General features: G+C 45.2%; 1 protein-coding gene across 50 annotated transcripts in view; it reads left to right on the top strand.

Annotated features, from left to right (window-relative positions):
* The window catches only part of SFXN5 (sideroflexin 5), a 130,594-nt gene that overhangs the window by 15,554 nt on the left and 97,067 nt on the right, over window positions 1–17,973 (top strand). For 24 of the 50 annotated variants that reach the window (XR_013402694.1, XM_028832383.2, XM_077959342.1 and 21 more), the window contains one exon: window positions 16,607–16,684. Coding sequence is in view for 33 of the 50 variants with exons in the window: in XM_077959342.1 (XP_077815468.1) it covers window positions 16,607–16,684 (78 nt within the window). In the remaining 17 variants the exon portion in view is untranslated. Of the gene's footprint in view, window positions 1–15,876; window positions 15,932–16,606; window positions 16,715–17,973 lie in introns of all 50 variants that reach the window. The other 26 variants (XM_077959348.1, XM_077959363.1, XM_077959360.1 and 23 more) reach the window with 6 other exon arrangements.

Consider the following 17,973-nt stretch of genomic DNA (forward strand, 5'->3'; position numbering starts at 1 on the left):
CGTCATATTCAGTCATGTATCCACCATCACAATTGTATCAGTCCGGTCTCACACTGCTATAAAGAAATTCCTGAGACTGGGTAATTAATAAAAGAAAGTGGTTTAATTGTCTCACAGTTCCTTATGGCTGGGGAGGCCTCAGGAAATGATCATGGTGGAAGGGGAAGCAGGCACCTTCTTCACAAGGTGGCAGGAGAGAGAGGAATGGAGGAGGAGCTTCTGAGCACTTATAAAACCATCAGATCTTATGCAAACTCACTATCATGAGAACACCATGAGGGAAACCATCCCCGTGATACAATCACTTCCCACCATGTCCCTCTCTCAACATGTGGGGATTATAGGGTTTACAATTTGAGATGAGGTTTGGGTGGGGACACAGAAGCAAACCTTATGGACAATCAAGATGTGAAGCATTTTCATCACCCTGACATGTTCCCTCATACCTCTTTATAATCAGTTCCTCCCTGTCTCCACCCCCTGTCAACCAATCATTTGCTTTCTGTTTCTATTGTTTTTCTGTTTCCAGAATGTCATATAAATGGAATCCTATAGTATGCAGCCTTTTGTATCTGGCTTCTTTCCCTTAACACAATGTTTTTGAGGCTGGGTGCAATGGCTCACACCTGTAATCTCATCACTTTGAGAGGCTGAGGCAGGAGGATTGCTGGAGCCCAGGAGTTCAAGACCAGCCTGGGCAACATAGTGAGACCTGTCTCTACAAAATTTAAAAAAATTAGCCGAGTGTGATGGTGCGTGCTTGTAGTCCCAGCTACTCAAGAGGCTCAGGTGGGAGGATTGCTTGAGCCTGAGAGGTTGAGGCTGCAGTGAACCGTGATTATACCACTGCACTCCAGCCTGAGTAACAAAGTGAGACCCTATCTTTTTAAAAAAAAAAAAAATGCTTTTGGAATTTATTTGTGTCATTGCATGTATTAGTAGTTAATCCCTTCTGACTGCTGAGTAGTGTCCCATTGAAAGGATGTTCCAGAATTTATCCATTCACTTGTTGATAAATACCTTGATTCTTTCCAGTTTTTTGGCTATTATGAATAAAACTATATGAACATTCTTTGTGTGGATGTATGCTTTCATTTCTCTTGAAGGAATAAGAATGGGAATGCTGGATCCTATGGTAAGTGTGGTAAATGTATGTTTACTTTATCAGAAACTGCCAAACTGTTGTTCAAAGGGTTGTACAATTTATATCTCCATCAGCAAATGTATGAGAGTTCCAGTTGCTCCACTACCTCACCAACACTTGCTATTGTCAAATTTAAAAATCTTTTTTTATTTCAGCCATTCTAAGAAGTATGTCTTGACAGACTTTTTTTTTTAGATGAGTTTTGCTCTTGTTGCCCAGGTTGGAGTGCAATGGTGCGATCTTGGCTCACTGCAACCTCTGCCTCCCAGGTTCAAGCGATTCTCCTGCCCCAGCCTCCCAAGTAGCTGGGATTACAGGCACCCACCACTACGCTGGGCTAATTTGACAGACGTTTTGTATATATTTACAAATGTATGTAGGAATATATGTACATATAAAATGTCAAATTTTGTTTTGTTTTGTTTTGTTTGAGACAGGGTCTTGCTCTGTCGCCCAGGCTGGAGTGCAGTGGCATGTTCTCAGCTCACTGCAACCTCCACCTCCTGGGTTCAAGTGATTCTCGTGACTCAGCCTCCCGAGTAGCTGGGATTACAGGCATGCACCACCATATGCGGCTAATTTTTGTATTTTAGTAGCAACTGGGTTTTGCCATGTTGGCCAGGCTGGTCTCAAACTCCTGGCCTCAAGAAATCCACCCCATCAGCCTACTAAATTGCTGGGATTATAGGTGTGAGTCACCATGCCTGGCCTAAAATGTCAAATATTTATTAAGTACTATGAACAAGGCAATTTGTAAGCATTTTACATGCATTAACTTATCAGATTAACTCAAAGCAGCCCTAAGATGTGGATGCTATTATAAGTTCCAGTTTACAGATGAAGAAAAAGACAGACTGGAAGTTAAGCCTCATGCAAATGGTGCTGGCAAGTGATGGAGCCAGGGTATGAACCCGGGTACACTTGTCTCCAGACCCTTATACTCACCCCATTTGCATTCCTGTTCAAATAACTTGAGTTTAGGGAACTTGCCCAAGATTACATGGCAGAAGGCCTGAGCATTGGCCCTGGCCCTCATGTGGGCAGCACTTCACTGCACATCTTCTCTGTGCTGACATTGGCTTACTTGCTTTAAGCCCTGGAGTTGACCAGCTCTGGGAGAGAAAAGACATGATAGAAGGAGCACAAGGCTTGCTGGGCACCAGGGCCTAGAACCATCGCCCCTCATGTCCAGGGGAGCAGCCCAGTAATATGAAATGTGGGAATTACCCTGACAGGTGGTTTCCTACTGCATCTCAGAAGGACAAAGGGCATAGGTATTTTATTAGCTGACCTGGGCTCTGTCTGGATTCTCCTAAGAAGTGATCAAGGAATAATCAGTGCAATTACATAAAAAGTTGGAAGAGCACAAACCTAGAGAAACTACTTATCTAGCCCACCTAATGTATGATTCTAGAAAGTTCTAGAACTGTGCAAAACAAGACACATTTGCAGTCCTAAAATCTGAACAGAAATGCCATGTATTTGGTGGAGGAGTCAGCCGAGATGTAAAGGATAGACATGCTAATGGTAGACTTCAAGGCACATTGAGACATGGTAGAGGGAGACGGGGGAAGCAGGGAGGTATTTCATTGCTTCCCAGGTTACCATGAACAGGCAGGGGTTTTGGTGATGGATGAGCAGCTACAGGACGGCATGCTACCTGTGCCAGGAGGGACCCCCGTCCCTTTTCCCAGTCCCTCCTCCTCCCATTCTCAGACCATTTCATTTCACTACTCTCCTCCTTGTACTGCAATTTTATTCTTCAACTCTTGCATTTTGAAAGACCCCAACATTCTTTTACATCACTAAATCATTTTTTTTTTTTTTTTTTTGAGATGGAGTCTCGCTCTGTCACCCAGGCTGGAGTGCAGTGGCCGGATCTCAGCTCACTGCAAGCTCCGCCTCCCGGGTTCACGCCATTCTCCTGCCTCAGCCTCCCGAGTAGCTGGGGCTACAGGCGCCCGCCACCTCGCCCGGCTAGTTTTTTGTATTTTTTAGTAGAGACGGGGTTTCACCGTGTTAACCAGGATGGTCTCGATCTCCTGACCTCGTGATCTGCCCGTCTCGGCCTCCCAAAGTGCTGGGATTACAGGCTTGAGCCACCGCGCCCGGCCACTAAATCATTTTTGACCCGTTTTTCCTATGAGTAAATTTTTAAAATTTCGTACCTGAAAAAAACTATTAAATGTCAAAGCAACTTAAATATTTACTGACTAGAAAATAATGAAGGCAACTCCAATTTTAGAATATTTTTCAAATTTCAATGTTCCTTTACCTCATCAGAGATTCAGATAGACTTTTTAGAAAGATCTGCACCTCTCCTCCGCACTGTATCCCCGTTAGGGATTGTTTCCAGGCCATGTACTGGCCTTTTTAAAAGCTTCTGCCAACAGAAGATCTTCTAGCCTTAAAAAGTCTGGAAGGGCCCTGAATGGGACCTCTAGGCTAGCAAGATAGTGGCCACACCCCTCATTGGCTCTAGCCTAGGCAGGTTGTTTAGCGAGGTCATCTCCATCAATGCAATGGGAAATTAGAGGCCTCTGAGTCCCTCCCATGAGTTGTGGGGCACTGGGAGGGCCAGGTTCCCCCTCAATGCTGGAGTCAGTCCACAGACCATGGCTTATAAATACAGTTTTCCTCCCAGGGCCCTTGGCTGTTGCCCTGGGAGGGAATGTGGGGTGGTTGCTGCTTAGCTGGAGGAAATTTGGATGAGCCCATTTGTCTGTGATGATGGGAGAGCAGTAGAGGTCATGAGGACTTGAGGAGGTGGCTCTGGAAGCTGGAGGGTCCAGAAGTAGAAAGATCCTAGGTAGCTTGAGCCATCTGGTGACCTGGTTCTGAGGGACGTTAGCTGAACCAATGGAGAAACTCCTCTTGAGGGAATTTTGCAGGTACTTCTTTGTAGTTTATAACTGACCATGCTCTAAAAAGATCCCAACCCTTGTATGTGTAATAAGGTAGAGGAAATTTTATTCACTGTAATTTTTCTTAGGAAGAAGGCTGTCTTTGTTCTAAGAATGCCTAACAAAGCTTCAGGGGAGGAGGTTGCTCTGCTTCACAGAGGAGAAGAATGGTGCATTTTGATCCTAAATGGAGAAAGGAGAGGGAAGGAAGAGGAGGAAAAAAACAGTGGGAAGGAGACCATAATACTGGGATGAGCTGAAAGACCAATAAAGAGATGCCGCAGTGAGGTGTGGCTGGGGGCTCTTTTGAGATGAGTGATGCTGACTGTGTTTGTGAGAACTGTGAATTTGCACTGTTACTCCTTCTACCATAATTCCTGGGAAGCTGTCAGCAAAATATGCCTGGTTTGTGAAATCTCTGCAAGAGATTATTTGGGGGATTTTTTTTTTTTTTTTTTTTTTTTTGAGGCAGAGTCTCACTCTGTTGCCCAGGCTAGAGTGCAATGGCATCTTGGCTCACTGCAGCCTCTGCCTCCTGGGCTCAAGCACTTCTCATGCTTCAGCCTCCTGAGTAGCTGGGACTACAAGTGCATGCCACCACGCTTGGATAATTTTTGTATTTTTGTAGAGACGGGGTTTTGCCTTTGGCCAGGCTGGTCTTGAACTCCTGACCTCAAGTGATTCACCCGCCTTGGCCTCCCAGAGTGCTGGGATTAACAGGGATGAGCCACAGTCCTTGGCTATTTGGGGGAATCCTGAAGGGCTGTGAGTCTCCTTGCCAGGGTGCAGTGTGTGCAGAATTATTTTCAATGAAGGAAACCACTGGGAGCTTGCAGAAGCAAAAGGGAGAAATCTTTGGCTTTCTCTGTAGGCCAGGGAATTAGATCTAGATCTCTTAAGGGCAAGGCTGTATGACATCTGAATTATGGACCAAAGATGGAAGGCATTTGCTATCCTGAATTCAATAATTACTTAAGGAAAGGAATGACTGACAGATTATCATCATGAAGGGCATAGAAAACTAACTGAAATGGTATTAATAACAACAATTGAATACTAGAACTCCTGTCATAATCTGAAACTATTTGGGGTGTATTATAGGATAGAATAAATAATTATACTGATGTGGAGAACCAGTATTTTCACTGTGGGAGATCAGAGATACAAATATAGAGTAGGGGAAAAGACAGAACTATGTGATGTTGTATTTTAATTGGAGGTACCAATATGCACTCATCACACACACATACGCACACACATACACTCTCTCTCTCTCTCTCTCTCTCTCTCAATATTTTCTAATTTTCTGGCTCTGTTTTCTGAAAGGGCCTAGAACTTATGACACCACAGTAACTATGAACACACTTAGCACCCAGATCTTGGTTTCTGCGTACCACTACCCACAAAAAGGAATGAGGGCTTCTTAAATAAATGGTGGATTCCAGGTCTGAGGCTGCAAGTGTTGCTACAGAAAGCAAGGAAGTGCTCAAAGAATGATGGAGACACAGGAACTGGCTTAAAAGGAAATCCATTGGCTGCATTTGGGCAATTTGAGCGTTAAGAAAAACAGCAATGGATTGTAACACATTAAATTAAAAAAAAAAATCTGTGAGTTCATAAGCTATGGTTTGAATGTGTCCACTCCATACTTAATGGTGAATGTGATAGTATTAAGAGGGGGGGCTTTTACGCAACGGTTAGGCTATGACTGGGATTAAGACCTTTATAAAAAAGGCTTCCCACAGCTGCTAGGGTCTCTTGCCCTTCTGCCTTCTTCTCTGTGAAGACATAATATTTCTCCCCTCTGAAGGATACAGACCTCACCAGACACTGAATGCTCGTTCTTTGATCTTGGACTTCCAGCCTCCAGAGCTGTGAGAAATACATTTCTGTTCTTTATAAATTACCCGCCTGTGGTATTCTGTTATAGCAGCACAGACGGACTACAACAGAAATTGATACCACAGAAGTGGGGTGTTGCTATAACAAATAACTAAAAATGTGGAAGCAGCTCTGGAGCTTGGTAAAGGGTAGAGGCTGGAATGGTTTTGAAATGAGTGCTGGAAGGCTGGGGGTGGTGGCTCACGCCTGTAATCCCAGCACTTTGGGAGGCCGAGGCAGGTGGATCACAAGGTCAGGAGTTCAAGACCAGCCTGGCCAAGATGGTGAAACCCCGTCTCTACTAAAAATACAAAAATTAGCCTGGCGTGGTGGCGGGCATCTGTAATCCCAGCTACTCGGGAGGCTGAGGCAGAGAGTTGCTTGAACCCGGGAGGCATAGGTTGCAGTGAGCCAAGATTGCACCACTGCACTCCAGCCTGGGCAGCAGAGCAAGACTCCATCTCAAAAAAAAATAAAAATAAAAATAAAAAGTGCTGGAAAAAGTCTCATTGCCATGAACAGAGCATTAAAGGCGATTCAGGTGAGGGCTAAGAAGAGAAGAGCTGTAGGGAAAGCCTCCTTCCTTTTAGAAGTAACTTACGGGATAGTGACAGTGAAGACCCTTCTGATAAGGCGTGAGACAGAAATGAGGAACAAGATATTGGAAATGGGGGAAAGGCCATTCTTACTACGGTGACAAAGAACTTGGCTAAATTATGCCTATGTCCGAGGACTTCGTGGAAGGCAGGACTTGAGAGCAATGAACTAGGATATATGGCAGAAGAAATCTCTAAGCAGCAAAGCATTCAGGGTGCTTCATGGCTTCTCTTAACTGCTTATAGTAAAATGTAAGAAGAGCGAAACAATTCAAAGATAGAATTTATAATGAAAAGGGAAGCAGAACGTACATATTTGGAAAATTCTCAGCCTGGCCATGTAAAGAATAAAAAATTATGTTTAGGAGAAAAAACCAGCAGTGTGGCCAAGTGACCATTTGATAAGGAGATTAGTATGGCTAGAAGGAAGCCAGGTGCTATTCACTAAGACAATGGGAGAATGACCCCCAAAGGCATTTCAGATCTTTGAGGTTGCCACATCCATCACAGACCCAGAGTGCCAAGGCCTTAGGGGCAGAAGTTTCTAAGGAGGGGTGCAGAGTGTCTATGGGACTTCAGGGCTCACTGCCCCTTGTCTCTGCCCACTGTATTCTGGCACATTGCTTCTCAGCCACCCCAGCTGTGGCTCAGGCAGACCCAGGTGCAACTTGGGCCACTGCTCCAGAGGGCACAAGTGTAAGCCTTGGCAGCGTCCATGTGGTGCTAACTCTGCAGGTGTGTGTGTGAGCTGTGGCTGCGGCGCTACCTCCACCCAGATTTCAAAGGATGTTGCAGACAGCCTTGAGGCCCAGGCAGAGAGTTGCGCAGGGGTGGAGCCACTGCAGTTTCCACTGGGGCAATGCTTAGTGGCATTGTGGGGATAGGGCTGTCTCTGCAACCCCGGAGCAATAGAGCCACCAGCATGCAGCACCAGCCTGGGAAAGCCGCAGGAATGCAACCTCAGTGTGTGAGAGCTGAAGCGTGGCTGTCTGGCAAAACCATGGGGTTGGGGCTGTCCAAGGCCTTGGGGGCCCAACTCCTGCCCCAGTGTGTCTGGTAAGGCAGGACTTGGAATCAAAGATGATTTTCAAGATCAAATGTTGTGTGCCCTGTTGGATTTTAGATTTACCGAGGACCTGGTACTCCTTTTTATTTTTATTTTCATATTTCTCCCTTTTGGAAGATAAATATTCGTCTTGTACCTGTCCCACCATTGTACTTTGGAAGCATGTACCTTGTTTGAGTCTACAGGCTCACAGCTGGAGGGAAATTGGCCTCAGGATGAAGCACACCTTTGGGTCTCATCCATATCTAATTTACAAGATTCTAGAGGAGACTCTGGACTTTAGACTTTCGAGTTGCTGCTGGAATGACTGACTTTTGAGGCTACTGAGATGGAATGAATATATGTGAGAAGGACATAAATTTTGTGGGGGCACGGTAAGATGCTATGGCTGAAATATGTCCCATACAAAATTCAGGTGTTGAAACTTAATGCCAAATGTGATAGTATTAAGAGGTGGGATCTTTAAGAGGCAATTAGGCCATGAGGGTCCCTCCCTCATGAATGGAATTAAGGCCCTCGTAAAAGAGGCCTGGCCAGGTGTGGTGGCTTACAGCTGTAATCCCAACACTTTGGGAGGCCAAGGCTCAAGAATCACTTGAGTGCAGGAGTTTGAGCTAAATTTTTTGAAAAATTAGCTGGGTGTGGTGGCATGCACCCGTAGTCCCAGCTACTGAAATCGGTGGAGCCTGGAAAGTTGAAGTTGCAGTGAACTGTGATCACACCACTGCACTCCAGTCTGGGTGACAGAGCAAGATCCTGTCTCAAAAAATAAAAGAGGCTTCACACAGGGTTTGGCCCTCTTGCTGTTCTGTCATGATGAGGAACAGCCTTCCTCCCTTAAGAAAAATGCTGCCCTCACCAGATACCAAATGCTGGTTCTTGGTCTTGGACTTCCAGCTTCCAGAACTGTGAGAAATAAATTTCTGTTCTTTATAAATTATCTAGTCTGTGGCATTCTGTTATAGCAGCACAGATAGTCTAAGATAACATAGTAAAACTAAAAATGTGGATGAGGAAACTCTTCTTTTTACCTTTAGTAACTCTCAGTGAAGTAACTGATTCTGTCCCAGATCATTAATAAATACTATTTCCAAAGAGTAAAATGTTATTGGGAAACCAAATGCTCATTTGCTTTCAAAGTATCACCCTGCGGATTACTTAGCAATTACAAAGGAGAAAGGGTACCTTTATAATGGAGAACCTTAAAATGTCTTTCATTCAGAAATCTTGCTTCCACAAATTTATCCAAAGGAATTAAGTACAGTGAGATTTATATACAAGGATATTAATTGCAATGTTATTTATAATGGTGGACACCTTTTAGCAAGATGACCAAACTTAGCATCCCTAACAATTGAAAACAAACTGACATTGTGTGTTTCCTGATGTGATGTGATTCTGGTAGTAATTCCTAAATACTGGAAGACATAGAAAAGTCTAAAGAAAACAAAAAACTGTTTATCATCCAACCTGCTAGAAATAATCAACATTAACATTTTGGTGCATGTATATGTACAATATTGGGATGACTGGCCGGGTGCAGTGGCTCACACCTATAATCCCAGTACTTTGGAAGGCTGAAGCAGCTGGATCACCTGAGGTCAGGAGTTTGAGATCAGCCTGGGCAACATGGTGAAACCCTCTCTCTACTAAAAATACAAAGATTAGCTGGGTGTGTTGGCACATGCCTGTAATCCCAGCTACTCAGGAGGCTGAGGCACGAGAATTTTGAACCTGGGAGGTGGAGGTTGCAGGGAGCTGAGATCACATCACTGCACTCCAGCCTGGGTGACAGACACTCTGTCTCAAAAACAAACAAAAAAACCAAAATAGATATGACTGATATAATATGTATATATCTATATCTCTATATAAATATAGGGAATCATATGCACATATGCATGATATGTGTACATACATGATACATAGATGTCATACGTGATTATATAGCAATGGATATCCATGGTATGCATGATACCTAGAGTATATACTTTTATCTATGAATATATGAGCATTTTTTCATGTCATGAAATGTTTCAAAATGTGTTTAACTGCATAATAATTCATCACATGGCTATTGTATAACTTAATTATTTACTCTTGTTGACCATTTAGGTGGTTTCAAGTCTTTTTCATAAATAATATTGCAGTAAATATCCTCATACAAAAATCTCACTGTACTTCCTTTAATTCCTTTGGATAAATTTCTAGAAGTGGAATATCCAGATGAAAGACTTTAGATAAATATTTCCAAATTTACTATATTAGTTTGTTCTTATGCTGCTAATGGAGACATACTCTTGAGTCTAGGTAATTATAAAGGAAAGAGGTTTAATGAACACATAGTTCCACATGGCTGGGGAGGCCTCACAGTCATGGTGGAAGGTGAAGGAGGAGCAAAGTCATGTCTTACATGGCGGCAGGCAAGAGAGCTTGTGCAGGGGGACTCTCATTTATAAAACCATCAGATCTTGTGAGACTTATTCACTACCATGAGAACAGTATGGGGGAAATTGCCCCATAATTCAATTATTTCCACCTGGCCCTGCCCTTGACATGGGGGGATTATTATAATTTAGGGTGAGATTTTGGTGGAGACACAGCCAAACCATATCATTGTCCTGCAAATTATACCAACCTGTACCAAGATTTTATATACATATGTATATATATATACACATACACACACACACACACATATATATATCTATATATATATTTTTTGAGATAGAGTCTCGCTGTGTTGCCTAGGCCGGAGTGCAGTTGTGCAATCTTGGCTCACTGCATCCTCCGCCTCCCAGGTTCTAGCAATTCTCTGCCTCAGCCTCCTGAGTAGCTGGGATTACAGGTGCCTGCCACCACATCTGGCTAATTTTTGTATTTTTAGCAGAGATGGAGTTTCACCATCTTGGCCAGGCTAGTCTTGAACTCCTGACCTGGTGATCCATCCGCCTTGGTCTTCCAAAGTGTTGCGATTACAGGCGTGAGTCACGCCTGTCCCAAGATTTTATATTTATACTCCCAGTAGCAGCAAGTGAGGATGTACATTTAAATGAATTGTAGAAAAAAAAAAAAAAAGGAAAAAATAACCAAACAGAAAAAAGAAAAAACGTAGTTTAGACAGCGCTGGTTAGTGTAACTTTAAAATCTTTAAAGGAATTTTTAAATTTAAAACATCCCCATACCCTTATATTGTCAGTACCCTTATATACTTTAAGTTCTTGTCCATCTGCATACATTTTGGCAATTATGACATTGAACATAAACTTTTTTTATTCTTTTCATTTCGAAGTCTTTATAACTTTAAAAATAATTTTTGGGGTGCAGTGGCAGTGATCATGGTTCACTGCAGCCTTAGCCTCCCAGGCTTGAGATCCTCCCACCTCAGCCTTACAAGTAGCTGGGACTATACCAAGTCTTTATTATTTTTAAAAATCAAGTTTTGTGGCATAAATAACCATCCTATTAAACCATTAGACTTATTGGTGTAACAGATAGGTTGTTTCCTATCTTCCTGGGCAAAATAGTCTTAGACATATTATCTTTTTTTTTTTTTCCCCCAAGACGGAGTCTCGCTCTATTGCCCAGGCTGGAGTGCAGTGGCATGATCTCGGTTCACTGTAGCCTCCACCTCCCAGGTTCAAGCGACTCTCCTGCCTGAGCCTCCCGAGCAGCTGGGACTACAGGTGTGTGCCACCATGCCCAGCTTATTTTTGTATTTTTAGTAGAGATGAGGTTTCACCATGTTGGCCAGGCTGGTCTCGAACTCCTGACCTCAAGTGATCTGCCTGCCTCAACTTCCCAAAGTGCTTGGATTACAGGCATGAGCCACTGCACCCAGCCAACATATCACTTAGTTTTTGCTAAGTTTGCGTTTTAGAGTAAATTCCAAGAGTTGGGTAGCCAGGCTGGAAGCCATGGTTGTTTTTAAAGTTCTTGGAATAGGTGGATCAGTTTCTTTCCTGTCATGCTGCTGGAACTGCATCAGTTTACCTCACTCAGCCTCCTAAGGTGACTAGAGGTCAGGACAGGGAAAGCCACATGTCCCTGGTTCCCCTTCTTTGGGCCTCTCATAGGGTGGGTTCCTGGCTGATGGGAGCCAAGGACCCATCGCAGCACAGACAGCTAGAACTCTGGGAGTTCCAGGACTGCTGGGTGGGAACATGGAGTTGGGGATGGCTGAGGGAAGACAAGAGGAAGGCTTGGGACTTTGCCTGCATGTAACCATTACCTTTGGCCTCCAGGACCCACTGCTTGGAGGTGACTCTAGTAATGGTCAAGCCGTGGTAAGGATGCATGGCCCTGCCCTCAGCAGTGCAAGATTGGCCTGGTGAGAACAGTCAGCTACTGAACCATCAAGACATGGTGGAACATAACCTCCCTGCCATCCTGCATGCCCCACTGCCAGTTCATCCCTCCCCACCCCCACCACAGTCTTTTAGTTCTATAACCATTGGAGCTCCCAAACTCTCTGCTTTGGCTGAAATGGCCCATGTTTCAGCTGTACCTGCTTCCTCTAAGCATGTTTGTTTTTTCTGTGTTAGGCTGGACTCAGCTTTGAGAGTAAAAGAGGCCATTTTTTTTTTGCTTGGGGTGCCCTGCCTCAGAGGCCATCAGTTCTAGGGGGCTTTGGGCATTGCTGAGGTTTCTTTGGGAGATGGTTGCTGGCATGAGTACAGCAGGTTCTTCTGTGTGGATGTCTCATGGAAATGGCTCGGAACTAGAGTTGAGGTTTCCTGGGATTTCTAGGTGTCACTCACCCACTCTGTGATCTTGGGCAAGGAAGTACCCTTCCCTCTTGGCCCCAGTTTTCTCGGAGAGGGGATGGTCCCCATGTTTCTAGGGTGTGCACATACAGAGGGGTAATCTTATCCACATGCCATGTGAACAGGGCATGGTCTCTCCAAGAAAAGATGAGTTTTGCTTCCGATGACTCTTCCTCAGCTTTCCTTTTTGTGCCTCTTTTTCTTCCTTGCCCCTCTGTCCCCATTCCCCTCCATTGGGGTATCCTGCCCTCTTCCCACCCTTTCCCCTCAGGCGGGGCCTTGAGGCAGGACCCCTGGGGCCAGGATTCTCCTCTGTTCAAATTCTGTGCTGCTGGAGCTGACCTCCTGGGTGCAGACCCCTCCAGAGGGATCTTCTGGAGACCACGCCCCTCTCAAATACATGGGGGGACTCTCATGGTGACACTTGCTGGCAGGCTGGCGCTGGAGTAGCGTTTGGGAAGCAGCAGCCTGGGCTGTGTCCTCCCACTAATCCCAGCCGGGGCCCCTCACAGCCTTTGTGTTCAGGAGCTGGTGCCTGTTTGTTGCTGGTTGAAAAGACTTCCTGCAGAGTTCACCCCGCCACCAATCTCCCAGCTTTCCCCACCCCTCAAATACCCGGGTCCTTCTGCTGAGCCTCACAGTCCAGGGGCGTGTGAAGGGTTTGAACAGGGAGACTCTCCTCCCATTTCCCAAGTGTCTGTGATATAGGCCCTTTCTCTGAAGCAGGGACACCAGCCCCCAGAACAGCCAGGCCTCAGGGCCCTGTCCAGACAGGTGGCCTGGCGCCTTGCCTGTCCCACAGGCCTGGAGCTCCAGCCCCTCAGCCTTTGACAGAGGTTTCATAAGGTCCAAGGCCAGCCTGTAGCTCTCAGAGGCAGGTTCCAGCTTCCTTCAGTCCTGGGCCCTCAGATTTGTCTGCAGGAACCTTGGATCTCGTTCTCTCTCAACCCATGCCCTTTGCCAAGATCAGGGCTCTTTGGAATTTATTCTTTTGGCGGGAGGGCTCCCTTTGATGACTGTGTCAAGTAAGATGGAATCTGGCCAGGTTGTTATAGGAACTCAGGAGAATCCCTGGAGTGGGAAAAATAATGAGAACACGGGGCCATTCACCATTCAGCGTTGGAAAGTAGAGCATTCATTGTCCAGGTCCGGAGGGGCAGGCTTAGGGGTGGGGGCCTCGCTGCATCACTAGGAGGCTTTGGTGGTATTGAGGGGGTGTGTGGTGGGGTGTGCAGAGTGAGAGTCTGACTAAACTTGGTTCAAATACTAAATCACCCACTTACTATTTGTGTGACCTTAAGCAAGTTAAAACAAATAACACAATCCAATTTTGTTGATTAAATGTATTATGTCTAGAAGGAAAATCATCCTCACTTTTGGAGTTGTTATCTTAGGGATATGTTTACAGATTTAAGGTTACTTTTTGTACTTTTCCACTTTTTTTCCTGATATTTTCTTTAAACAGGATGAATTACTTATACAATGAGGGGAAAAAAAAACCACCCACAAAGCTATCTCCACTTTGGAAATGAACAGTATCCAGGAAGGGGCTCTTTAGAATCTAGGAGCTGCTAGACCCTTCTGTATTTGGAAGGGGAGGGACAGTACTTTTCAGACTTCAGGTCATTCCAAGTAAGAAAAGTGTTCCTGGCCCCCTGGCTGCCTACGCTTCTGTCTTGGGCCAGGCCTGGCTTAGACCAGTGCTGGCCACCACAGCGTTTCACATGTGGGTGCTTCACATGCAGGCCTGTGGGGTTGAGGGTGGCCTCGCTGGTTTGTCTGTGTTGGCAGTTATTCGTGCTGCCATGGTACAGGAGGTAGCTGTTCATTTCCCACTCTGGCAGCCAGTTCAGAAAACCCTGTCTGCCCTACTGAGGGCCCTTCCTGAGGCTACATCCTTCCTTTAGACTAAGGGGTTTATGTTGAGGTCTCTGCACTCCTGTGCCTAGCGAGTCTCATCTCTCCATCAAAAGGGGAACACGGCAGCTTCACTGGGTTTCTTCCCCCATGCTGGGCTTCCTTAGTGTTTGGGTCCCTCATCTGGACCTTGACATGAGCTTCCTTCTGTCACTGTTGTCTGTTTATTGTTTTTTTGCTGCTGTTGTTTGTTTATTTTTGAGACAGTGTCACTCTGTCACCCAAACTGGAGTGTAGTGGTGTGATCTCAGCTCACTGCAACCTTTGCCTCCCAGGTTCAAACGACTCTCATATCTTAGCTTCCTGAGTAGCTGGGACTACAGACGCCCACCAACATATCCGGCTAATTTTTTTTGTATTTTTAGTAGAGATGGGGGTTTTGTCTCAAACTCCTGGCTTCAAGTGATCCACCTGCTTGGCCTTCCAAAGTGCTGGGATTACAGGTGTGGGCCACTGCACCTGGCCTGTTGTTTTTTGAGATAGGGTCTCATTCTGTCACCCAGGCTGGAGTGTGGTGGTGCAGTCATGCCTCACTGTAGCCTCAACCTCCCAGGTTCAATCGATCCTCCCATCTCAGCCTCCTCAGTAGCTGGGACTACAGGCACTCAACACCATGCCTGGCAAAATTTTTTTTTTTTTTCTGAGACGGAGTCTTGCTCTGTCGCCCAGGCTGGAGTGCAGTGGTGTGATCTCAGCTCACTGCAGCCTCTACCTCCCAGGTTCAAGTGATTTTCCTGCCTCAGTCTCCTGAGTAGTTGGGATTACAGGTGGGCGCCACCATGCCCGGCTAATTTTTGTATTTTTAGTAGAGACGGGGTTTCATCATGTTGGTCAGGCTGGTCTTGAACTCCTGACCTTGGGATCCACCCACCTCGGCCTCTCAAAGTGCTGATATACAGGCACGAGCCACCATGCCCGACCCATAGTTTACTTTTTAACTACTGCATAATAGTTATTGTGTGCATATATTGCTGTTTACTTATCCTTTCTACAATGAATTATTTGCAGTTTGGGGCTACATAAATGCTGCTGCTATGAACATTCTTACACAACTCTTTTGGTGGGGACAAAGGCTACCTTCTGTCTCTGTTACTGTCTCTTTAGCTTTTAGACTTAAAAAATCATACAGTTTTATCCTTTTTTTCTCTTTCTCCCCATCAGTTACTGTAGCCATATGTACTTTAGTAGGTAAATCTCTGCCAGTGTTTTTAAAATGTTGAAAAGAAATTATATAAGTGCTACTTAAATACGTTCTCCTGGCCAGGCACAGTGGCTCACATCTGTAATCTCAGCACTTTGGGAAGCTGAGGCAGGTGGATCGCTTGAGCCCAGGAGTTTGAGACCAGCCTGAGCAACAAGGCAAAACCCCGTCTCTACAAAAAATAAATTAGCCAGGTGCAGTGGCGCGTGTCTATAATCCCAGCTACTTGGGAAGCTGAGGTGGGAGGATCACTTGAGCCTGGGCTGTTGAGGCTGCAGTGTGCTGAGATCATGCCACTGCACTCCAGCCCGGGTGACAAAATAAGACCTTGTCTCAAAAAAAGAAAGGAAAAAACCCTCCTTATAAAAGCTTTCCTTTTTTTTTTTTTCTTCTTTTTTTTAGACTGAGTCTTACGGTGTCCCCCAGGCTCACTGAAACCCCCGCCTCCTGGGTTCAAGCGATTCTCCTGCCTCAGCCTTCTGAATAGCTGGGCGTATAGGCATGTACCACCATGCCCAGCTAATTTTTGTATTTTTAGTAGAGACGGGGTTTCACCGTGTTGGTCAGGCTTGTCTCGAACTCCTGGCCTCATGATGAGCCTGCCTCGGCCTCCCAAAGTGCTGAGATTACAGGTGTGAGCCACCGCGCCCAGCCTAAAAGCTTTCAACATTACATTAAGATTAAAGTTCCTTGTGATACCCCTTACCAAGTCTTGGCCCTTTCCTCCTACCCCGAGGTAACCCCAGCCACCAGTTTGGTTGTTCTCCTTCTAGGGCTTTTCTGATACATCGACATATATAAATGTTCACATAGGAAATATTATTTGATACGTGTGTGTTGTTTATTTGGTACAACAAACAGCATCATACTGCTTGGCCATTTGCTTTTTCACTCAACAAAATATCTTGGGGAGATGACCATGGGAGCACACGTAGCTGTACTTCATTTTTTAAACTGCCAAGTAAGAACATTTAGGTGGTATTTCTTTATGATTTTGTGTGTGTCCCATGAACTGAGGGCAGGCCCGAAGCCTTGCGCTGGCAGTATTTGATACTGATGTAATCCCACAAAAGAAAAATTTGCAGGAGCCCCTGATCTGTGCCCCTCAATGTCTCTTTTCTTTCTTCTGCAGAGACGTCTCAGAGAGGCTGTGCAGCTGCTGGAGGACTATAAGCATGGGACTCTGCGCCCGGGAGTCACCAATGAACAGGTAACTGTGTGGGAGGTGGGAGCGTGGCCAGTGGGGAAGGGAAGGAAAGTGAGAAATTCACAACCCCTTCCCTGCAGCCAGAACCACTTCTTTCCTGTATCTACTTCTGCTGGTACATACCCCTGTGGACTAAAAGCTCTTTGAAGATGCTCAGATCTCTCCTGTGCTCTGGGTCCAGTGGAAAGCATGGAGGCCGACAAGGCTAGGGTGGTCCAAAGGCAGTGGCTTGGTGAAGCCAGCCTGCACTGGCTTGCAAGAGCTGATTGTGGGCATTTCTTCCCAATTCCACAATCACGGACCACGCAGTGGGAAATCAGCCATGATGGGAGTATTTACACCATAGACGTTGGCAAATGCAACAAATCAGGACTTTTTCTCCAGAGAATGGATTATTAAACGTTTACCAGCATACCGCTGTTCAAAAATTCAGGTTAAGGGTGGGAAAGATGGGGAGGATGTTGAGGATTAGGATTAGGATACTGTTGTTTTATTCTTTTTTAATATCGTGTAGGAACTCGCATTAGAGATACCTGAGATGTTGAAGGTAGTGTTTTGTTTTGGAGAGGATAAGGGAGTGTAGTAGTTAATGATTACAGAGACTGATGGTTCATGTGCCAAAGTCTGTCTTTTTGTTCATAAACTTTATTTCAAAAGCTTTTTCAAACATTAATTTAAACATTTTCAAAGTCACGTGTGTGCATAATTCAAGAAGTCAAATAGTACTAAAGTGCTTGTAAGGGGCTGGGCATGGTGGCTCACGCCTGTCATCCTAGCACTTTGGGAGGCCAAGGTGGGCGGATTGCCTGAGCTCAGGAGTTCGAGACCAGCCTGGGCAACATGATGAAACCCTGTCTTTACTAAAAGACAAAAAATCAGCCAGGCATGGTGGTGGGCGCCTGTAATCCCAGCTACTTATGAGGTTGAGGCGGGATAATCACTTGAACCCGGGAGAGGGAGGTTGCAGTGAGCCAAGACTGCGCTGCTGCATTCAGCCTAGGGAACAAAGCAAAACTCTATCTCAAAAATCAATAAAAATAAAATAAAATAAAATAGTGCTTGCAAGGAAAAATAGTATATGTTCCCCATCCCTTCCCAGTTTCCATGCCTGTTTCCCGGGAGCAACTACTTTTTGCTGTTCTGCAGATAGAAATTTATATTTTATCTTTCAGACAAATATGCTTATCTACACTGCTATTTCTCAATTAGTTCCTTTGGATTATCTATTATGGTAGTTGAGGATTCAGCTCTCTTATCATCCACCCCTCTAAACATACTTCTTTCCCCCATCC

Source organism: Macaca mulatta, chromosome 13 (genome assembly GCF_049350105.2).
Source record: "Macaca mulatta isolate MMU2019108-1 chromosome 13, T2T-MMU8v2.0, whole genome shotgun sequence".
In the NCBI taxonomy this organism is placed as follows: domain Eukaryota; kingdom Metazoa; phylum Chordata; class Mammalia; order Primates; family Cercopithecidae; genus Macaca; species Macaca mulatta.